At 38.2% G+C, this 24,700-nt stretch overlaps 1 protein-coding gene across 1 annotated transcript in view; it reads right to left on the bottom strand.

The window, feature by feature from the left end:
* The window catches only part of GK5 (glycerol kinase 5), a 67,363-nt gene that overhangs the window by 17,339 nt on the left and 25,324 nt on the right, over positions 1-24,700 (bottom strand). Inside the window, exons 5-12 of the mRNA XM_032143744.2 lie at positions 22,906-23,037; positions 11,553-11,628; positions 10,296-10,357; positions 10,037-10,110; positions 9,772-9,832; positions 6,776-6,902; positions 5,277-5,381; positions 1,339-1,433 (exon numbers count right to left, since the gene is read on the bottom strand). Of these exons, the coding sequence (XP_031999635.1) occupies positions 1,339-1,433; positions 5,277-5,381; positions 6,776-6,902; positions 9,772-9,832; positions 10,037-10,110; positions 10,296-10,357; positions 11,553-11,628; positions 22,906-23,037 (732 nt within the window). The remainder of the gene's footprint in view (positions 1-1,338; positions 1,434-5,276; positions 5,382-6,775; positions 6,903-9,771; positions 9,833-10,036; positions 10,111-10,295; positions 10,358-11,552; positions 11,629-22,905; positions 23,038-24,700) is intronic.

Below are 24,700 nucleotides of genomic sequence, written 5' to 3'. Positions count from 1 at the left end.
CTTTAGGATAAAGTACACAAAATATAAATATTACAGGTATTGAAATAATGCCCATTTTAAAATCTAGTTTTGGAAGTATGATATTTTTAAAGATTTAAAACACCCTGACCTAATTTTTTTTTCTACCAGCTTCTATATTATAAACCCAAACTTAAATTTTGGACTTTTGTAACTAATTGCCTGTATATGAGATAAGCAAGAAGAGAAAGTTGTATTTTTTGAAAGGAAAAAATATTTAGAGGAGGATTAAAAAGAGTAGTATGAGCTTTCCCAAAAAAAGTTTAGAAAACTTTAACTAAAGTATATGATATACAGATATATAACTTTCATAATAATATACTCAAAAAGTTGTTTTAAAAGTATTTGTAATAATACTCTAAAATTAAAGGCAGTATCAGAGATCTTTCAATTAAATACAAAGTTAAATGTTACAAAATCAAGACTTCTCCTAGGTTCATTTTTTGATTAAACAAAGTAATCAATACTCCACCACAACAATTAATGAAAAGAGATTTTGATTTTTTTTTTTTTTTTTTTGAGACAGACTCTCGCTCTGTTGCCCAGGCTGGAGTGCAGTGGTGTGATCTCGGCTCACTGCAACCTCCACCTCCCAGGTTCAAGAAATTCTCCTGCTTCAGCCTGCTGAGTAGCTGGGACTACAGGCATGTGCCACCATGCACGGCTAATTTTCTGCATTTTTAGTAGAGACAGAGTTTCACCGTGTTAGCCAAGATGGTCTCGATCTCCTGACCTTGTGATCCACCCGCCTCAGCCTCCCAAAATGCTGGGATTACAGGCGTGAGCCACCGTGCCCAGCCAAGATTTTGATTTTTAAAAAGTTTAAAACTTACAAATGTACAAGTGCAAAATATACACATACATATACATGTGTGTGCATATATGTGTGATGTATGTACCTTGACATCATTTCTCTTAACTTCTCAATGGCTTATTTCCTCTAAGTAAAGAATGCAAATTTACTGATATATTCCCCCCACTGGGAAATGGCTATTTTTGGTCATGATAAAGTAATGCTAAGTCTTATGTAAAAGTTCTATGATAAACCTTCCAACTCTTAGGTTCCACACAGTTCTAAGCAGAAGTCAGCTGAATTCTATCAGCACAAGCCAAGCCAGCAGGGCCACATTCAGGATGCTCTGCTTCCTCATGGAATTCACGCTTGGTCAGAGCATAACTTCTCAGCCCTAAAATCTACCTTTCATCTTAGTTCTGTTCAGTGCTCAAATTTTAAGGTAACAGAGTGGTAGATATATAAGTTTGGGTGTGGCAGGAGAAGAAAAATATTTGTAATTGCCATTAACTTTAAAAAATACATACCTGTAATCCACTAAAAGATGGAACAAAACAAACTCCTTCAGAATCCTCCAAACTTTTGGCCATTTTTTCAGTCTCAGCAGCATCTGTGAAAAGGTCTGCAAAAACAAACAATCAAAAACCCTAAAACAAAATGAAGAGGTTGGAGAGGCACAAACAGAATTATGTTACATAATAGTATTTACCTGCATCAACATTTATTATGAATATAATGTAAAAGATTGCTCACTTAAAAGGGTCAGCACAAAGACCATTCTGTTCTGGTACTATCTGAATTCTCACACTGCATAGGTTTACAGGCCCATAGAAGGGAGACAGGAGGTAGAAGGCCCTATTAGGCTCTGTATGCAGCAGGCCTTACTTTTTTTTTTCAAGACAGAGTTTCACTCTTGTTGCCCAGGCTGGAGTGCAGTCGCACAATCTCAGCTCACCACAACCTCCACCTCCCAGGTTCAAGCGATTCTCCTGCCTCAGCCTCCCAAGTAGCTAGGATTACAAGCATGCGCCACCATGCCCAGCTAATTTTGTATTTTTAGTAGAGATGGGGTTTCTCCATGTTGGTCAGGCTGTCTTGAACTCCTGACCTCAGGTGATCCGCCTGCCTCCGCCTCCCAAAGTGCTAGGATTACAGGCATGAGCTGCCACACCCGGCCACTTTTTCCTTTAAAGATATTTGGGCTGTTTAAAAAATCAACTCTATGTAGGATTTTTGGCATTAAAAAATTATTCTCTGAAAGATAAGAGCCATCCTAGGTTTCTGATGAAAGTATCATCTACCTATAATATAATACCCAAGAAAATTAACTGAAATACTTCATCTAATAAGTTAAATAAGGGGCCAGTAACAGATATATTAAAAGTCAATTTTTTAAAAACACACAAACAAAAAAACCAAGACAATTAATTTAGTAAACTTTAACTGAAGTATATGATATACAGACCAAAAAAATGCACAAATCCTAAGTGTATATAGCTAGATGAGTTTTCACGGTGTGAATACACCCAAGTAACTGACACCCAGGTCAAGATATAAATTTCTTTTGTTAAACATCATACTCGTGAGATTCATTCACACTGTTACATGTGGTTGTACTCCGTTCATTCTCACCTCTATATAGTATTCCATTATGTGACTATAGACAATTTATCAATCTAGTCTATTAGTGATATACATCTGGGTAGTTCCTAGTGTTTGGCTAATAGAAACAGATCCCAATGAACATTCATGTACATTATTTTTGGTGGACCTATGTATACATTTCTGTTTATTAACACAAAGGAATGGAATGGCCAGTTCTAAGGTCTTCACATTTAGAACCCGCTTTAACAGATAATTGCCAAATAGTTTTTCAAAGTGGCTCTACCAATTTAAGGCTCCTGCCAGCGGCACGAGAGTTCCAGTCACCTATCTTCCTGCCAATAATTGATATTGTCTACGTTTTTCAATTTAGTTATTTTGGTAGTATTACATGGTGGTTTGATTTTGGATTTCCCTGCTGACTAATAAAGTTAAATACCTTTCCACTGGCCATTTGGATATCCTTGTTTGTAAAGTGACTTCTGAATGAGTATGTAGGACTGAACAGCATAGATCAGAAGAAAAGACTCGGTCATAATAAATATTGCTGGCTTTAGAGAGCCTTAATTAAGTTGACTTTATATCATTTTATGATTTGTTATATTACTAAATTAATATACTTAAATTCACTAAAGACATTTAAGGAGCACTTATATTAAAACTCAAGTTAATGAGGATCACTCAATAATAACTACAAATTTTACTTAAAATGACAGTTATCAAATCCATAAGTTTCATCCATTTGTTCAAAATGTCCAGATAATGCATCAAAATATCTTCCCCACTTCAAAAACTAATGTTAAAAACACTGGTTTTAAACCGAGTATGGTGGCGTATCTGTAATCCCAGCTACTCAGGAGGCAAAGGCAGGAGGATCACTTGAGCCCAGGAGTTTGAATCCAGCCTGGGCAATATAGCGAGACTCCTATCTCTTTAAAAAAAATGGTTTTAAAATCTATACTTTTTAACGAATCATGTCCAAATGTTCAATTTTTACAAGACAAGATGTAGGAAAACATACTAGACATTTGGTTTGAGGAAAGTTTTTGGTAACAGATAAAGAAACAGAAAACAAAGAGAGATTATCTTATTCACATTCTTCACTGTTTGTTTCATCCCTTGCTTGAAGAATTTCTCTAAATAATCTTCCACTTAATCTGTTGTCAAATAAGCTAATTGATAAAAAGTCTTTCAGAGTAAGCACACTCCATTCTCTCTCTCCCACTGAATGCAACTAAGAATCTTGGAGGAATAAATGGAAAAGCCATCTGGGGACTCCCTGTTTTTATATTTTCTCTGATATTCCTGGCCTAGACTCAGAGATAGCCTGAAACCCAAGGACTCAGATCTGTACACTGAGTGCAAATATGAAGAGCTTCAATAGAAGCTCCTTTCTGGTCTGAGCAGTAGGAGACAAGGGTCTCTACACGACAGAGTGGAGAGATTCCCATTTTTTATTTTCTTTAGATTTTTTTCCTTCTCCCAGGCCATCCTATGGCAGCAGCAATGGCAGCCCAGTAGCACAGGCACATAAAACTGCAAGCTAAGAGCATGGGGGGAAATCCCTTTTGCTTGCTTCTTCCCGCGCCCCCGCTCCCCTTGGTCTTGCCTGCCCCTGGCAATCCTGTGGCTACAGTGACAGCAGACAGAGCAGCAGAGGCAACCAAAACTCAAAGACGAGAGGTTAAGAAAATCCCTTTTGCTTTCCCTCTTTTTTTTTCTTTCTTTCTTTTTTTTTTTGAGATGGAGTTTTGCTCTTGTTGCCCAGGCTGGAGTGCAATGGCGTGATCTCGGCTCACCACAACCTCCACCTCCTGGGTTCAAGTGATTCTCCTGCCTCAGCCTCCAGAGTAGCTGGGATTACAGGTGCACACCACCATGCCCGGCTAATTTTGTATTTTTAGTAAAGATAGGGTTTCTTCATGTTGGTCAGGCTGGTCTCGAACTCCCAACCTCAGGTGATCTGCCCGCCTCAGCCCCCCAAAGTGCTGGGATTACAGGCGTGAGCCACCGCGCCCAGGCTTCTTTCTCTTTCTTTGTTTCCTTTTTTTCCCTTCTTTCCTTCTCTCTCTGACCCCCCTTTTCTCCTTCTCTCATCCCTCTTGCCACTAGGCTAGGGAGGTAGAAGTAGTAGCAGGTGTTCAGTAGAGAAACTAAAGCACCAGCTTTCTAGCCAGAACACCAATATGGGGATCCCCTGAGAGTCAAAAGGTACCAGGGAGATTACTGAGAGAAACGAGCTCAGGAGAAATTACCTTATAAGGGTTTTTATGAACTCCTAGTCTCACTCTTGAGCTGCACATGTAAATATATGACCCTAAACAACAAGCCTAAGGCTTTGAGAACTAACCTCCAGGCAAACCATCGGTGGCACAAATGAGGGGCAGATCCAAATAGCACTGCGAAAGCACTGAAAACTGAACTGACACTGGACCCACAGCCCAAAATGTGCATTTCTTTAATTATCGTATGTGAACAGCATTTCATTATAGTCATTTGATTGTAAAATACCTGTACTTCCGTCCTTTGCCCATTTTTGTCATGTTATTAATTTTTCTGACATATGCTACAAATTGTTTTTACCAATCTGTCTTTTAATTTTGCTTATGGCATATCTCTCCTTACCCACTAATATTTTATACAGTTAAATCTATTATTCTTTTTCTTTATGGTTCCTGTCTTTAAGACCTAGCCTTTTATCATTTCGATATCATAAAAATACTTTATATTTTCTTTTAATAGATGTCATTTTATTTTAGTGTTTCATTTGAACAATCCATTTGCTCCCTACTAATCTGCAATCCTGTGGCATTCTTAAATTCTTTAGGTCTGGCTTGTGAAATCCATTTAAAAGGCAACTTACCCAACTGTTGAGCCCATTTTATGGCAGTACCAGTGTCTCCTGCATTGCTTTCAGCTAAGCATACGACTTCTTGCCCAATCTTCCACCCAATTAATGGATAAAAGCCTTGCAAGGCAAACAATGAATGTTAAGTCAAATATATGCATAATTCATTATAGAGACTTCTACAATGTAATGATTTGGTTATCTCAAAAAACTGCAAAGTGCCTCTGAAGTCAGACTGTGGACCTTCAAACTCCAGCCCTCTTACATTTACTAGCTGTAGTCTTGCAAGTTTCTAACCTTTTAGCCTCAGTTTCCTTAACTACAAAATGGCCTACCTCAGAGAGCTACGAAATGAACAAACTGAATTAATACACAAAAAGAACTTAGCACAGTGCCTGGCACATAATATGAACAATAAATACTAATTTGTATTAGCTATAGGCATGTCTACATCTCTAGAAACATGACAATAAATAGTTTAATTGAGAAATAAAAGGGTACTATGAGATTGGTTTGCTAGAGAACTATGCTATTGTGTTTACCTGTGTTTTTCAAACAAGGCTCCTAAATAGAAAAAATCTAATAGAATTATCAACATTTTCTAATTCCATCTTCCTAGTTAGGGGAAAAAGAAGAGCTTGAGGAGGGATAAAAGGTAGGAAAAAGATTTTTTAAGCCACCTCTTAGTAACCATGTTATGGAAACAGAGCCCAAACTAAGAGCTCCCAGCCCTCCAGAGTATAGTTCTATAATCTAGATTTCTTGGTTTGTAAATCCTAGGATTTGTTCTATTAAAAAGAGCAAATTCTTAGCAATTGTCATTATCCATTGCATTGGTCTCTAGCTGAGGACTACCACTGGAAGAAATTCACAAAATAATTTTCTAACAAATAGAAAAAAAAAGATTTAGAACCCTAGTAAGAAGTTTTTTTTTGTTGTTTTTTTTTTGTTTTTTGGAGACAGAGTCTTACCGTGTCACCCAGGCTGGAGTGCAGTGGCATGATCTCGACTCACTGCAACCTCTGCCTCCCCGGTTCAAGTGATTCTTCTGCCTCAGCCTCCCAAGTAGCTGGGATTACAGGTGACTGACACCATGCCCAGCTAATTTTTTTGTATTTTTAGTAGACACAGGGTTTCACCATGTCGGCCAGGCTAGTCTCAAACTCCTGACCTAGGGTGATCCGCCCACCTCAGCCTCCCAAAGTGCTGGGACTACAGGCGTGAGCCACCATGCCCGGCCCCTAGTAAGGAGTTTTGAACAAATACAACATGTATTATAGAAAAATACCCAGAAAGCTGACCATATATCCTGAATTTTTCAGTAATATCATTCTTGTTTTTTATGCTTTTCATTTAAAGGGAAAAGAAAGGGAAATGATAATTAACTGTCTTTAAGAATAGTAAAATATGTTAGAGAATATCACAAAATGGGAAAATAGTGTAAATATCACAAAAGTTAAATATGAACAGAAGTGATATTTGATTAATAAATAGGATAAATTCTAACTACTTACCTCCAATAGTCTGTTGAAGGCTATTTCCAGTGTTAATATCCAAAAATGTCCCAGTTCCCATGGTTAATTTCACATCACCGGTCTGGAAGCAGCACTCTCCAAACATGGCTGATTGCTGGTCAGCAACCTACCAAAAATGTTCAAATGTAAACCCATTGCCCTTAACAGTGGCCAATTTTATTATAGCCCATTGTCTCACTTATTGTACTATCATGATTAAACATTTTCGTTTCTTTTTCCTTTTCCTTAAAATTAAAAAAAAAAAATCCCAAAGAGAATAGGGGGCAACAACCATAGGATAGGAGTCTCCCTATGACTAATACTCTGCAGATAACTAACATGCCTCAGGAATTGTTTTTATTTTGGTTTTTTTGTTGTTGTTTTGTTTTTTAGAGACAGGGTCTTGCTCTGTCACCGAGGCTAGAGTGCAGTAAGATCACAGCTCAATGCAGCCTCAAACTTCTGGACTCAAGTGATCCTCCCACCTCAGCCTCCCAAGTAGCTAGGACTACAAGGCAGCTAGGACTACAGGTGCACACCACCACACCCAGCTAATTCTTTTTCATTGAGATGGAGTCTCACTCTGTCACCAGGCTGGAGTGCAGTGGCGCGATCTGGGCTCACTGCAACCTCCACCTCCCGGGTTCATGCCATTCTCCTGCCTCAGCCTCCCAAGTAACTGGGACTACAGATACGCGCCACCACGCCAAGCTAATTTTTGTATTTTTAGTAGAGGTGGAGTTTCACCATGTTGGCCAGATGGTCTCGATCTCTTGATCTCGTGATCCACCTGCCCCAGCCTCCTAAAGTGCTGGGATTGCAGGTGTGAGCCACTGTGCCTGGCCAATTCTTTTAAATTTTTTTTGTAGAGATGGGGTTTCACTATATTACCCAGGCTAGTCTCAAACTCTCGGCCTAAAGTGATCCTCTCACATTGGTCTCCCAGAATGTTGGCATTACAATCATGAGCCACCATGCCCGGCCTGACTTAGGAATTTTTAATGGGTAACCTACTTCACGACTTTTAAGTATCTATGAATAATCTTAGAAATGAAGGTAAGAGGCCAGGCGCGGTGGCTCACGCCTGTAATCCCAACGCTTTGGGAGGCCGAGGCAGGCGGATCATGAGGTCAGGAGATCAAGAGCATCCTGGCTAACATGGTGAAACCCCGTCTCTACTAAAAAAATACAAAAAATTAGCCAGGTGTGGTGGCAGGTGCCTGTAGTCCCAGCTACTCGGGAGGCTGAGGCAGGAGAATGGCGTGAACCTGGAAGGCGGAGCTTGCAGTGAGCCGACATCGCACCACTGCACTCTAGCCTGGGCGACAGAGTGAGACTCTGTCTCAAAAAAAAAAAAAAAAAAAAAAGAAGATAAGAATAAAAATGATACCCCCCAAAAAACTAAGATTTTTTTCATTTTCAACTTATATTTGTTTCATTCATTAGTCAAAATAACCCTTACAAATTTATTTTATTAAACAATATAAAACATAGGTAAATGTTTTGATATAAATAGATGTAAGAAAAAACCATCTATTTCCCAACCATACATTTTTGTTAAAATAAAAATTGTAACATTTTGTTAATATAGTCAAATGTAGATATACAAACAGCAACATTTTAAGGATCAAAACTCATCTAAAGGCTGGGCCTGGTGGCTCATGCCTATAATTCCAGCACTTTGGGAGACCTGAGGTCAGAAGTTCGAGACCAGCCTGGCCAACATGGTGAAACCCCATCTCTAGGAAAAATACAAAAATTAGCCGAGCATGGTGGTGCACACCTATAGTCCTAGCTACTCAGGAGACTGAGGCAGAAGAGTCACTTGAACCCGAGAGGCAGAGGTCACAGTGAGCCATCGGTGAGATCATGCCATTGCACTCCAGTCTGGGAGACAAGAGTGAAACTCCATCTCAAAAACAACAACAACAACTCATTTAAAGAACCCTCTGTCACTAATTGGTAACCCTTCCAGCCATACCTTAATCTAACCCTGCGCCTATGCCTAGATTGAATAAGACCGATCCTCTCTAAATGATAATGAATTTGTAACTTGGAAATTAAATTCCCTTTCCCTCAGCTGCTCCCCCAGCTACTGTGGAGACTGCACATCTTGCAACAGGTGGTCTATACTTCCTGCTTAAGCTGCCGCAGGAAATCAAAGGCAATGTGAAAGGACTCTTAAAAATCAAAAACAGGCTTGGCACAGTGGCTCATGCCTGTAGTCCCAGCACTTTGGGAGGCAAAGGCAGCAGAAGGCCCCAGTCTAGGAGTTCGAGACCAGCCAGGGGAACACAGCAAAATCCTATGTCCACCAAAAATACAAAAACTTAGCCAGGTGTCGTGGCACACACCTGTGGTCCCGGCTACTTGGGAGGCTGGGGTGGAAGAATCACCTGAGCCCAGGAAGCTGAGGCTGCAGTGAGCCGTGATTATACCACTGCACTCCAGCCTGAGTGACAGAGTGAGACCCTGTCTCAAAAAAAAAAAAAAAAAATCAAAAATGGCAAATATTTCATTATTCTACAAACTTATTTAGTGGTAGATGCTGGCTAAGGACTTTATTAAATGTACATACAACTTTCTCTGCTAGTTTAAGTTGCCCTAACACTGTTTGTGGTTCCACTTTATCAAACAGAACATAAATATTTGCCCCATCACTGTGTTTTGTCTCAGAGTACCAAATGTAAACTAAATACTACTCAGAATTTAAAAAAAATTTTTTTAATTTAAGTTTTCTGATAAACAATATACAGGCAAGTCAGAAAATGTTATAAAGTACTTCCATGATAGAATACTGGCTCAATGGTCCCCTTCCCAAAAACATAGCAGATACTCTGGTCATATCCAGGGAACTTTAACTTAAAAAGAAAAAAAAATACTTTAATCTTACTCTGCCAAAGACCTTCTGTTTCTCTTAAAGCTAGTCCCAATTATTAATACGTATTACTTTAGTTTATACTATATAAAGGGAATCCCTCAAGTTTCCTACTTACCAAGGCAACTATTGGTATAGGCACACCAAATATCTCTTCATCCACTGATCCAAAATTGTGGCTTCGAATAAAATTCATTAAAAAGTTAGTTACAGCTCTAGAAATATTAGTTTTAAAACTCAGCAAATTGTTTTTTTGCATAAGCCAAAAAGTTACATAATGAACACACAAGTCCTTCAAACATGTAATAAAATGCTTTTCCCCACAAAACAAAATGAATTCAAGAACCATTGTGCTGGTTACTATGTCTGATGTTTATTATTACCTTGTGTCCCTCACGGGAGGTAGGAGAGAAAGTGGTATCGAAATTAGAGAGGTAATCACCCCACTCCAACACATCTGAGAATAAAAACATATCATCAGAATATACATATTTACATATATCAAACTTCTAAACATATATCAACACATCATGTTGTACATGATATATTTGTCAATTAAAAATAAACTAATTTTAAAAATTTAAATCTATCTATATTACACAAAAATGTGTGATTCAAAAAGAAGAAAAAAAATTTTTTTACCTTATATGGGTCAAAAAGTCCAGTTGTACTAGCATTTGAAAAATCTGTGGCATATACAGAACCTAAATTTAAATAGGAAATAATACATTTATTATCAGATAGTATAAATAAACACCTACCCATAGTATATAATATAGACCTTTGTATACCCTCAAATTCATTCCAAAATGTGTATTTTCTTTTTTTTCTTTTTTTTTTTTTTTTTGAGACGGAGTTTTACTCATTGCCCAGGCTGGAGTGCAATGGCACGATCTTGGCTCACCGCAACCTCCGCCTCCCGGGTTCAAGTCATTCTCTTGCCTCAGCTTCCCGAGTAGCTGGGATTAGAGGCATGTGCCACCATGCCCGGCTAATTTTGTATTTTTTAGTAGAGATGGGGTTTCTCCATGTTGGTCAGGCTGGTCTCAAACTCCCAATCTCAAGTGATCTGCCCACCTCAGCCTCCCAAATACTAGGATTACAGATGTGAGCCACCGCACCTGGCCCAAAACGTGTATTTTCAATGTGAAGTCTCCAAAAGCAATTTCCCACTTAATATTTATGAACTTTTATAGTTGTGCAAAAGTACTTATATACATGTTGTCACTTTATGATCCCCCAGTTTAAAGATGACAAAGAGGCTCAAAGATGTTAATGTCACCCATAGTTATACCCACTAGCAAAATGGCAGATTTGTTACTGAACTTGTCTTATCATTCTTGAAATTAAGACTGTTCCCCAGTCTTATACTGAATTTTTATCACAATTTATTTAAAAATTGTCCTCCTCTTATAATAAATCTAGAATAAGTCTAGCTTTACTAGAACATGTTGTTATTAGGGTACCAAAGAGCAGTACGTCTGGAGTATAGGAAGGGGAAAAAAAAAAAAACTTCTGGCCAGGTGCGGTGGCTTACGCCTGTAATCCCAGCACTTTGGGAGGCTGAGGCAGATGGATTGCTTGAGTCCAGGAGTTCAAGACCAGCCTGGGCAACATGGCAAAACCTTGTCTCTACTAAAAATACAAAAAATTAGCCAGACATGGTGGCACATACCAATAGTCCCAGCCACTCAGGGGGCTGAAGCAGGAGGATCGCTTGAGCCCAGGAAGCTGAGGCTGCAGTGAGCCATGATTACACCATTGCACTCCAGCCTGGTTGACAGAGCGAGACCCTAGCTCAAAAAAAAAAAAAAAAAGTAACTTCTACTTTTTTTAGGCAAATCATTTCTCTTGATCAAATTTCGGTTATTTAAAATAGATCTTCCAGGTCATCTTTACCTTTTGTGAGCTTATATAACAACCAGGTATCAATAGTCCCAAAGCAGCAATTTTCTTCTTCAACTGCCTTTTGCACCTTGAAAACATAACAGCACAAAATCGATTCAAAAAGGCTAAATTACTAAGTGCATGATTAAATGCAGATCAGTGATACAATATAAACCCATTTTTATAAAAATTAATATGTACACAAAAAAATTTCTAGAATATATTCCAAATAGTTCTGAGGGATTATTACATAGGGCATGAGATCTAGCCAGGGGAGGGAGGGAAGATTTTCGTTTTCTATATAATATTTCTGAAAGGTTTTAGTTTTATACCAAGCATGCGTTAGTTACTTTTGTGTTTTTTTATTTTTTTTTTAAAGTATATACATTTTTAGTTTAAACATCCACTAGTCAGCTGGGTGCGTTGGCTCACGCCTGTAATCCCAGTACTTTGGGAGGCCAAGGCAGGTGGATCACCTAAGGTCAGGAGTTCAAGACCAGCCTAGCCAACATGGTGAAACCCCATCTCTACTAAAAATGCAAAAACTGGCCAGGCGCGGTGGCTCACACCTGAATCCCAGCACTTTGGGAGGCCGAGGCAGGCGAATCACAAGGTCAGGAGATTGAGACCATTCTGGCTAACACGGTGAAACCCAGTCTCTACTAAAAAATACAAAAAAAAAATTAGCTGGGCATGATGGCAGGCACCTGTAGTCCCGCTACTTGGGAGGCTGAGGCAGGAGAATGGCGTGCACTTGGGAGTTGGAGCTTGCAGTGAGCCAAGATCACACGACTGCACTCCAGCCTGGGCGGCAGAGCGAGACTCCGTCTCAAAAAAAAAAGCCCAAAGCTGGGACGGCATAGTATGGCCCACAGGCCAAATCCAGCCTACTCTCTGTTTTTGTACAGCAAATTAAAAATGGTTTTCATAATTTTTAATGGTTAAAAAGACAAAAGGAGAATATTTTGTGACACATGAAAATTATATGAAACTCAAATTTCAGTGTCCATAAGTAAAGTCTTATTGGAACACAGTTATGCTCATTTGTTGCCTAGAGCTGCTTTCACGGCAGAGTGGTTGTGACAAAAACCTTATGCCCCTCAAAGCCTAAAATATTATTAACAGGCCAATTCTTGGCATAAAGCATGCCAAGGGAAACAGAAGTGTCAACACCTCTTTAAACTATAATAGCTAGTAGAGAAACTGAAATGCCTGTTACGGTGTTATTAACATACTGAAAAACAATTTCTTGAAACAAAGTTTATCACCTCTATAACTCTTATTTGTCCTTCAAGACCAGCATTTCCTGGCTTTGTCCAAGCCTGCCCCACTCCCACACTCCTTCTAACTCAGTCAGTCTGTAGCATTCTATGGATAGCTTCCATTTAGCCATTTTCTCACACCATTACTGCCTCTCTACTAGACCCTTAGCTCTTTAAGGGCAGGGACAAGATCGCATTTATATTCATATCCCCAACACCTAGGAGGGTTCCCAGCAAATAGCAGATGTTCCAAAAAATACTTAAGTAAGTAAATAACTGAAAAAGAAAAGCAAATGGAAACATTTAAAGATAAATTATACTTTAATAGTAGAAACGATCAGTAAAATGAAAACAAATGACATGAGTTCCAAAAATGAGGTCATTTGTAGGTTATTTATAATACAAGTACTTTAAGATTCCATTCAAGAGTTATGCCACTTAAATATGGAGTGCTTTAAAGTATTATTATATTTCAAATTCTTGTTAAATTTAGAAATTTTTATTCTAAAATTTGTTCCAGATACAACTTTTTTTAATAGCCAAAAGTTAACCTGTATTTCAGTGAGTAGCACAATGCCTGACAGGTGGTAAATTCATCCATCTATTAAAAACTATTTATGAGTCAGGGCCTCTGATAGGTGCTAGGCCCTTAGGAGGCTAGGGTGACACAGAGTAGACATCAGGGCTCCTAAGGTAGGAGGACCTAGGTCAACCCCCCTCACATTGGCTAAGGACTGCAAATGGCTCTACCCTAAGAGTAGGAGTAAACTAGAAGGACAGGCTCTCATAGGAACTACAAGTCAGATTTGAATAATCTCAATTATTAAGTTGGATTGACATAATCCTGTTAACTGGAAGAATGGAAGAAACAAACATAAATCGTATCTAGAGCAAGACAGCATTATGTTAAGGCTCTCAAATTCTACACACAATTTTACAAATATAATGTCAAGGTCACATATATACACATATATATATACAAATAAGTAACCAGGCATACGAAGAAACAATAACATGGAAGAAAAACAAAAACAGGAAAAAAAGACAGTCCATGGGAGCTACAGATGATGGAATTCACAGTTGTGGACTTTAAAATAAACATGCTAATTATATGGGAAAAAATAAAAATTATAGAACTAAAAAATTAAGAACTTGATGGGTTTTAATAGCACATTAGAAACAATTGAAGAGTGGATGACAGATTGGAAGACAGGTTGGAATAGACTGGGTAGAATGAAGCACAGAGAGACAAAAGGATGGAAAATCTGTAAGATAGGGTTAGATATACAGGGGATTTAGTGAGAAGGTCTAAACTTAAAAATGTACAAGAGGGGACTCCAATTTCCCATCTGATAGGTAAAGAGCTTGGAAGTCCTTACTGACATCCACAAAAAAAAAAAGTTGAGCAAATTGAAAATCAACAACTTTCCTTAGATCCATAGAGAATTGAGGTCATAGGGCAATGGCCCATATTTGGGCTTTGAGAAAAAAAGAAGATAAGGAGAATGGAGCAGAAATTACATTTGAAGAGATAACACCTAAGAATTTTTCAAAATCAACAAAGACCTCAAGCAACAAATTCAAAATGCCCTACAAACCCCAAGTAGCTTGCATAAAACACACTAAACCTAGATAATAAGCACAGAAAATATGTTTGATAAATTCAATACCCATTCATAATAAAAAGTGCCAGCAAACTTAGGAAAGAAAGGGAACTCCCTTAATTTGATAAAGTACAAAGGATAGCACCCTAAAACCAAATTCATACTAAGTAAAGAAATGTTAAAAGCCTTTGGTCCAAGATCAGAAACAAGAAAAAGAACTAATGATCACTCCTTCTAATCAACATATCCTGGAGGTCTTTGCCAATGAAAAAGAAAAAAGTGTTAAACCAGCAGGAAAAAAATCTAGTCATTTGCAAAAGACATAACTGTATACACAGAAACATCCCTTGCAAAAAAAAGCTATTAGATAAGTTACTAGAATAAGTGAATTCAGCAACATTACTGGATTAAAGGTCAATTCATAAAAAGTATATTTCTAAAGACCAGCCAAAAAGAAGTATAAATAATTTTTTTTTTTTGAGATAGAGTCTGGCCATGTCACCCAGGCTGGAGTGCAGTGGCGCAGTCTCAGCTCACTGCAACCTCTACCTCCCGGGTTCAAACGATTCTTCTGCCTCAGCCTCCCGAGTAGCTGGGACTACAGGTGCGTGCCACTGCACTCGGCTAATTTTTGTATTTTTAGTAGAGACAGGGTTTCACCATATTGGCCAGACTGGTCTTGAACTCCTGACCTCGTGTTCCGCCCACCTCAGCCTCCCAAAGTGCTGGGATTACAGGCATGAGCCACTGTGCCCAGCAAGAAGTATAATAATTTAAAGGACTAGTTAAAATAGCTACAAAAGATATCAATTGCCTAACAATAAGCCTACACATTAAAAAAAACTTTAAGTGGGGCTAGGTGCGATAGCTCACACCTATAGCCCAGCACTTTGAGAGGCCAAGGTGGCAGGATTACTTGAGCTCAAGAGTTTGAGGCCAGCCTGGGAAACATAGCGACACTCTATCTCTATTAAAAGTGAAAAAATTTGGCTGGGCGCTGTGTCTCATGCCTGTAATCCCAGTACTTTGGGAGGCCAAGGCAGGTAGATCACTTGAAGTGAGAAGTTCAAGACCAGTCTGGCCAATATGGTGAAACCCCATCTCTACTAAAAATACAAAAATTAGCCTCCCATAATCCCAGCTACTTGGAAGGCTGAGGCTGGAGAATCACTTGAACCCAGGAAGTAGAGGTTGCAGTGAGCCAAGATGATGCCAATGCACTCAGCCTGGGTGACAGAGTGAGACTCTGTCTCTAAATAAATAAATAAATAGTGAAAACATTAGCCGGGCATGGTGGCACACACCTGTAGTCCCAGTTACTCAGGAGGCTGGGGCAGGAAGCTCACTTGAGTCCATGAGTTTTGAGACTATAATGAGCCATGATCATGCCACTGCACCCCAGCCTGGGTGACAGGGCAAGAATCTGTCTCAAAACAAACAAACAAAAATTTTTTTAATGGCAAAAGATCTGAACAGACACCTCACCGAAGATATACCAATGGTAAATAAGCACATGAAAATATGCTCTGTATCACAAGTCATTAGGGAACTGTAAACAATGAATATTACTACACACCTATTGAAACAATAAGATACTACTACACACCTATTAAAATAGCTAAAATCCAAAGCACTGACAACAACAAATGTTGGCGAGGATATGGAGCAAGAGGAACTCTCCAACTGTTGGTGGGAATGCAAAATGACACAGCTACTTTGGAGGATAGCTTGATAGTTTCTTACAAAACTAAATGCAGTCTTACCATATGATCCAACAATCATACAGCTATTTACTCAAATGAGTTGAAGATGTATGTCCAAACAAAAACCTGCACACAAAAGTGTATAGCAGTTTTATTCATAATTGCCCAAAACTGGAAGCAACCAAGATGTTTTTAATAGGTAACTGGATAGGCCGGGCATGGTGGCTCATGCTTGTAATTCCAGCAGTTTGGGAGGCCAAGGCAGGTGGATCACTTAAGGTTGGGAGGTTGAGAGCAGCCTGGCCAACATGCTGAAACCCCGTCTCTACTAAAAATACAAAAATTAACTGGGCATGGTGGCAGGCCCTGTAATCTCAGCTACTTGGGAGGCTGAAGCAGAAGAATCACTTGAACCTGGGAGGTGGAGGTTGCAGTGAGCTGAGATCATGCCACTGCACTCCAGCCTGGGCGACAGAGTGAGACTCCGTCTCAGAAAAAAAAAAAGGTGATTGGATAAACTGTGCCACATTCAGACAATGGAATATTATTAGGTGATAAAAAGAAATGAGCTATCAAGGCACAAAAATACATGGAGAAACCTTAAATGCATATTGCTAAGTGAAAGAAGCCAGTCTGTAAAGTCTATATACCATATGATTCCAACTATATGATATTCTGGAAAATACAAAGCTATAGAGACAATAAAAATATCAGTGTTACCCAGGGTTCAGAAAGAGATGTGAGTAGGTGAAGGATAGGGGATTTTTCAGGACAGTGAAACTATGGTGTATAATAGTACTGCAATGGTAGATACATTACATTAATAATAATGTTTCCATATTGGTTCATTAATTCTAACAGATGTACCACTGTAATACAAGATGCTAAGAACAGCAGAAACTGTTGGGGAGTAAGGGCATATGGAAACTATATTTACTGCTGAATGTTTCTGTAAAACTTAAAACTACTCTAAAATTAAAGTGTATTAATTTTTTAGAAAACAAAGGACTGAGGTACTTCACAAAAGGATATACAAATGGTAAGTATGTGAAAAGATATCAACTTTGTTAGGAAATAGAGTAATGCAAATTAAAGCCACAACGAAACTAAGAAGTGTGAGTTTTCCCATACTGTTCCTTTTTCAATATTCTTTTGCTAATCTGGGTTCCTCAAATTTCTATGTGAATTTTAGGATCAGCTTGTCTGCTACAAAAAAAAAAAAAAAGCAGGAATTTTGGTAGAAATTGTGTTGTACCTGTAGATAAATTTGAAGAATACTATAATCTTAATAGTATTAAATATTCCAATCCATGTACATAAGATGTCTTTCCATTTATTTAGGCCTTCATTAACTGTATTCAATGTTTTGTACTTTTCAAAGTATATATTTTGTAGTTAAGCTTATTCCTAAGTATTTTATTCTTTTTGATGTTTTTGTAAATGAAATTGTGTTCTTTCTTTCTTTTTTTGTGGGGGGAGACAGCATCTCGCTCTGTTGCCCAGGCTGGAGTGCAATGGTGTGATCTCAGCTCACTGCAACCTCTGCCTCCCCAGTTCAAGTGATGCTCCTGCCTCAGCCTCCCACGTAGCTGGGATTACAGGAGTCCACCACCATGCCTGGCTAATTTTTGTATTTTTAGTAGAGAGGGGGTTTCACCATGTCGGCCAGGCTGGTCTCGAAATCCTGATCTCAGGTGATCCACCCACCTCAGCCTCCCAAAGTGCTGGGATTACAGGCATGAGCCACTGCGTCCAGCCGAAATTGTTTTCTTAATTTCATTTTCTAGTTGTTCATTGCTAGTATATAGAAACACGATTAATTTTTAGCTGTGCAGCGGGTCATACCTGTAATCCCAGCACTTTGGAAGGCTGGGGTGGGAAGATTACTTGAGCTCAGGAGTTCAAGAGCAGTAGGACAAAATAGTGAGACCTTCTTTCTACAAAAAATTTAAAAATTAACGGGGGCGAGGCACGGTGACTCACACCTGTAATCCCAGCACTTTGGGAGGTCGAGGTGGGCAGATCACTTAACGTCAGGAGTTCGAGACCAGCATGGCCAACATGACGAAATCCCATCTCTACTAAAAATACAAAAGTTAGCTGGGTGTTGTGGCGCATGTCTGTAGTCCCAGCTACTTGGGAGGCTGAGGCAGGAGAATCGCTTGAGCCTGGGAGGAAGAGGTTGCAGTAAGCCAAGATCATGCCACCGCACTCCCAACTGGATGACAGAGTAAGACTCCATCTCAAAAAAAAAAAAAAAATTAACTGGGGATGGTGGTGTGCGCCTGTAGTCCCAGCTACTCTGGAGGCTGAAGTAAGAGGATCTCTTGAGCCTGGAGGTTGAGACTACAGTGAGCTGCGATCGTGCCACTGTACTCAAGCCTGGGTGACAGACTCCGTCTCAAAAAAGAAATTTTTTTTTTTTTTGTATATTGATCTTATACCCTCCGACCTTACTAAACTGATTTATAATATTAGTGCTAATTTTTTTAGGAAATTCCTTAGGATTTTCAATATACAAGATCATGTCATCTGCATCATAGAGATAGTTTTACTCCTTCCTTTCCAATCTAGTTGCCTTTTATTACATTGTCATGCTCAAATGCCCTGGCTTAGAACCTCTCATACAATGTTAATTAGAAGTGGTGAGAGTGGACATCTTTGTCTTGTTCCCGAACTTAGGAGAAAAACATTCAGTCTTCAACTATTAAGTATGGTGTCGGCTGTGGGTTTTTCAAAGATCAGGTTGAAGGAGTTTCCTTCTATTCCTAGTACGTTGAGCATTTTATCATGAAGAGGGGCTAGATATTGTGAAATGCTTTTTTCTATATCTACTGACATGATCATGTGTTTTTTTTGTCCTTTATTCTATTAATATGGTGTATATTAATTTTCTATTTTTTTACATTTATCAATGTTTTATAAAAGATCCATATTACTTGATTTTTGAACGCTAAACCAATCCTGTATTCTTGGGATAAATCCCACTAGTCATGATATGTAATCCTTTTTATATGTTGCTGGATTTGACTTGCTAATATTTTGTTGAAGTTTTATGTGTGTATGTGGTTTCTTTCCAGAGACAGGGTCTTACTCTGTCATCCAGGCTGGAGTGCAGTGGTGGTGTGATCCTAGATCATTGCTGTCTCAAACTCCTGGGCTCAAGCAATCCTCCCACCCAGTCTCCCAAGTAGCTGGGACTACAGGTGTGTACTACTATACCCAGCTAATTTTTCAATTTTTAATTTTTTTGGAGAGATGGTGTCTTGCTATATTGCCCAGGCTGGTCTTGAACTCCTGGGCTCAAGCAATCCTCTTGCCTTAGACTCCCAAAGTGCTGGGATTACAGGCATGAGCCACCACACCCAGCCTTGTTGAGGATTTTTGCATTTGTATTCATAAGGAATATTGGTCTATCAGTTTCTTTTCTCTTGATGTCTTTGATCTGGTTATGAGGGAATACTGGCCTAAAAGAAAGAGCTGGGAAGTATCTCTCACTCCAGTAATGGAAGTATAATCCACTATTGATAGTGGGGTATTAAAGTCTCCAACTATTTCTATTCAATTGTCTATTTTCCCCTTCTATTTTTTGGAAGAATTTGTGAAAGGATTGTGTTAATTCTTCTTTAAACTTTTGGTAGAATTCACTAGTAAAGCCATCTGGCTCTGGGCTTTTCTAGGTGAGAATTTATTATTTATTACTTCAATCTCTTTATTTGTTATAGATTTATTCAGATTATTTATTTCTCCTTAAGTTATTTCCAGTAGTTTGTGTATTTCTAGGAAATTTTTAATTTTATCTTGGTTATCTAATTTGTTGGCATGCACTTGTTCATGGTATTGCCTATTAATCCTTTTTATTTCTGTGAGGTCAGTATTAATATCCGTAATTTCATAATAATTCATAATTTTAGTTATTTGGGTTTTCTCTCGTCTTTGTCAGTTTAGCTAATCTTTTCAAAGAAGCAACTTTCAGTTTCATTGATTTTCTTCACGGTTTTTCTATTCTCTATTGTATTAATTTTGTTCTAATTCCATTATTTCTTTCCTTCTGCTTGTTTTGGATTTAGTTTGCTCATCTTTTTCCACATTGTAAGGTAGAATGGTAGATTATTGAGTTGATATTTTGCTTCTTTTTAAACATACTCTTCTACATGTAATACAGTCTTGCTATAAATTTCCTTCTAAGTACTTTTTCTGCATCTAATAAGTTTTGGTATGTTGTATCTTATTTTCATTCATCTCAAAGTATTTCTTAATTTCTCTTATGATTTCTTCTTGGACCCACTGGTTATTTTTAAGTGTGTTGTTTAATCTTCATATATTTTTGAACTTCCCAAGTTTTTTCTGTTACTTTTAATTTGAAGCCTTTATGGTCACACAACATACTTCATATGATTTCAATCCCTTTAAATTTATTGAGGCTTGTAGTATGGCCTAGCCTATGATCTATCCTGGAGAAAATTCCATGTACACTTCAGGAGAATGTATATTCTGTTCTTGGGTAGAGTTTTCTATAAATGTCTGTTAGGTCTAGTTAGTTGTTACTGTTAATCAAATTTTCTACTTCCTTGTTAATCTTCTGTCTAGTTATTCTATCCATTATTGAAAGTGAGCGCCAAGCGTGGTGGCTCTCGCCTGTAATCCTAGCACTTTGGGAGGCTGAGGCAGGTGGATCATGAGGTCAGGAGATCAAGACCATCCTGGCTAATACAGTGAAACCCCGTCTCTACTAAATATACAAAAAATTAGCCAGGCGCAGTGGCGGGTGCCTGCAGTCCCAGCTACTCAGGAGGCTGAGGCAGGAGAATGATGTGAACCTGGGAGCTGGAGCTCGCAGTGAGCCGAGATCACACCACTGCACTCCAACCTGGGCGACAGAGCAAGACTCTGTCTCAAAAAAAAAAAAAAAAGAGAAAAAAAAAAGAAAGTGGGGTACTGAAGTCTCCAACTATCACTGCTCGACTTTCTATTTTTCCCTTCAATTCTGTCCATTTTTGCTTCATGTATTGCGGACCTCTGTTATTAGGTGTTTATAACTGTTATATATTTATGATGAATTGACCATCTTATCATTATAAAATTCCCTTTTTATCTCTAGTAACATGTTTTTGTTTTAAAGTCTATACTGTCTGATATTAATATAACCACTCCAGCTTCTAACAGTGACTGTTTACATGATATATCTTTTCCACTCACTTACTTTTAACTTCTTTATATTTTTTAAATCTTAAGTGTGTCCCTTATAGACAACATAGAGTTAGATCTTGTTTTTTTATCCAGTCTAAAATCACACTCAGATATTATTACTTACCAACTAGGATGGCTAAAATATAAAATACTAATAATGTCAATTATGATAGTAAATGAAATAAAAAGTCCTCTGATCACATACTGATAGAAAGTGTGTAAATTGTTATTATCACTTTGCAAAAGTGTTTTGACATTATCCATTAAAGATAAAGATATATGGCTGGGCATGGTGGTTCATGCTTGTAATCCCAGCACTTTGGGAGGCTGAGGCAGGCAGATCATGAGGTCAGGAGTTCAAGACCAGCGTGGACAACATGGTGAAACCCCATCTCTACTAAAAATACAAAAACTAGCTGGGCATGGTGGCGTGTGCTTGTAATCCCAGCTATTCAGGAGGTTGAGGCAGGAGAATCGCTTGAACCTGGGAGGCAGAGGTTACAGTTAGCCGAGATCGCACATTGCACTACAGCCTGGGTGACAGAGTGAGACTCTGTCTCAAAAAAAAAAAAAACTATCGCAAAGACAAAAAACCAAACACCGCATGTTCTCACTCATAGGTGGGAATTGAACAATGAGAACACATGGACACAGGAAGGGGAACATCACACTCCGGGGACTGTTGTGGGGTGGGGGGAGGGGGGAGGGATAGCATTAGGAGATATACCTAATGCTAAATGACGAGTTAATGGGTGCAGCACACCAACATGGCACATGTATACATATGTAACAAACCTGCACATTGTGCACATGTACCCTAAAACTTAGAGTATAATAATAATAAAATTTAAAAAAAGGTGAAGATATATATACATATTCACGCCCTAAAAATTCCATTCCTATGTATAGACATAGCAATTACATGTACACCAAGAGATCAATTATTCATAACAGCTAAAAACAGGAAATAACCCAAATGTACATGAATAGAATAGACAATAAACTATGGTAAAATCATACATCGAACAGCAAATAGCAATGAATATATAAGCAAAGTAATTTAAACACAACATTGCTATATGTCAAAAACATAATGTTGAGCAAAAGGAGTCTGACACAAAAGAATTCCACTGACATAAATCAAAGATTTGGCTGGGCATGGTGGCTCACGTGTGTAATCCCAGCACTTTGGGAGGCTGAGGCAGATGGATCACCTGAGGTCAGGAGTTTGTGACCAACCTGGCCAACATGGTGAAACCTCGTCTCTACTAAAAATACAAAAAATTAGCCGGGCGTGGTGGCGGGCACCTGTAATCCCAGCTACTCGGGAGGCTGTGGCAGGAGAATCACTTGAACCTGGAAGCCGGAGATTGCAGTGAGCCAAGATCGCGCCATTGCACTTCAGCCTGAGCAACAAGAGCAAAACTCTGTCTCAAAAAGAAAAGCAAAACAAACAAAAAAAACAAGATGCCACTTTGTCTTCCATTCCAATATGTGGTAGACACTTAATTTTCCCTCAAATAATCAAATTACTATCTTTATTCCTTTAATTTTTTCTTCCTCATAGTCTTTATATGGTTTCCACATACACACAGTATTTTCTTACCTCAGTCAGGTTCTGTAAAATCCAGACCAATCTCAAAGAAGTCTGCTGGGTTGTGAAAGTGAACAAACTGGCCGTAAAAAGTCGTTTACTTCTAGTGAAAAAGTGAAGCACTCGGCAAGAATTGTGAAATATCTATATTTTAAAAAACATATTTTAGGAAAATGCATTTAATAGTGTTTAAAATTTCCACATCAATTCTATATACATGCAAACAAACCCAATAATAAGTCATTTAACTACTTATAATGGTGTTTTCTGCGCTTAAGAAAATAAAAAACAGCAATATTATCCTAAATGGGCAGTCTGTATTCTAACATATGAAACGCAACACATCTACTTTGAATTATTTTAGCAAATACCAGATGCTCAGGTACTTATTATAAACTTTTCTTAAAAAAACAACTATATTTTTACCTCTCTACCTATTTTTAACTATGATAGTGAAGGGAGAGAATCTAGAAGGAGGCTATATTTGTAGTATTCTTATTTCAGTGGGATATGTACACTTTAAGTTTATTGCAGGCCTCCCAGATAAATCTATACTATTTAGTAGAATAGCATTAATTCACTACTATTCCAATAGTAATAACATCTATATAAAGTTATCAGCTAATCTTTGATTTTGAAGGCTCATAGTCCAAATATTTTCACATTAATCATAATCTTATATCTTAGCTTCAAGCTGCCTCTATGAATCAAAGACCTGAGAACTCTTAATACTAGACAATGAAGGATGAGCTCTTATTAGCTTTTTTTCTTTCCTATTAGAAATTAAGTTAGCACTAACACAGATAGAAATTTCCCTATACATTAAGTACTTAAAATCTGGTTGTATGATTTTATTTCATACTACCTATACTTATCTAATGATCAAAGATAAAACATAAGCAAAATCTTTAATTTACAAAAAGCCTTAGGTATACAGAAAACAAGCTTTGAGTTTTAAGGTCTTTAAGACATGCTGGGAAAAAAAAAAAAACCCTATCCTGCCACACACTACAGGGATGTAGATGGACACTTCAACTTGTGAAACTGATGTTTTACAAAACACTTATGAAGTATTGCCCACTTCTTGTTGAACTTACCCACTTTTGTTAATCCTACCTCACTCCCTAAAATAAATTTAAAGATGTTGGTTTATTTGTGAAAAATAGTAATATAAATTTTTTTCTTTCATTTTTAATTGACAACACATCAATTAAGAAAATTTGTAGACTCAGTTCTCTCTTTCAGTCTTGTCCTTTTAACTTCCTTCTCATCTTATTCAGTGCTCACACCTTCTTTATTTCTATATATATATATACACACACACACACATACACACACAAACACATACACACACACATACATATGGTTTTTGGTTTTTTTGAGACAGAGTCTCACTCTGTTCCCCAGGCTTACATTTTTTTGCTTAGAGTGCTAGAGTGCAATGGCGCAATCTCAGCGCAATGCGACCTCCGCCTCCGAGGTTCAAGCAATTCTCCTCCCTTAGCCTCCCAAGTAGCTGGGATTACAGACGTGGACCACGACGCCTGGCTGATTTTTGTACTTTTAGTAGAGATGGGGTTTCACCATGTTGGCCAGGCTGGTCTCAAACTCCTGACTTCAGGTGATCCGCCCACCTTGGCCTCCCAAAGTGCTGGGATTACAGGTGTGAACCACCGCACCCGGTCATTTCTTTATATTTTACATGGCATATAGATTTTTCACATTATTTATTAAAACATAAGACTTTCTAAAAGTATTTAAAGTGACCACCCATAAGCCTTCTTCTGATTTGTTATAAGAAATAATT

This window comes from Hylobates moloch, unplaced genomic scaffold (assembly GCF_009828535.3).
Source record: "Hylobates moloch isolate HMO894 unplaced genomic scaffold, HMol_V3 SCAFFOLD_22, whole genome shotgun sequence".
Classification (NCBI taxonomy): Eukaryota; Metazoa; Chordata; class Mammalia; order Primates; family Hylobatidae; genus Hylobates; species Hylobates moloch.
This window is presented reverse-complemented; position numbering and strand designations above follow the sequence as displayed.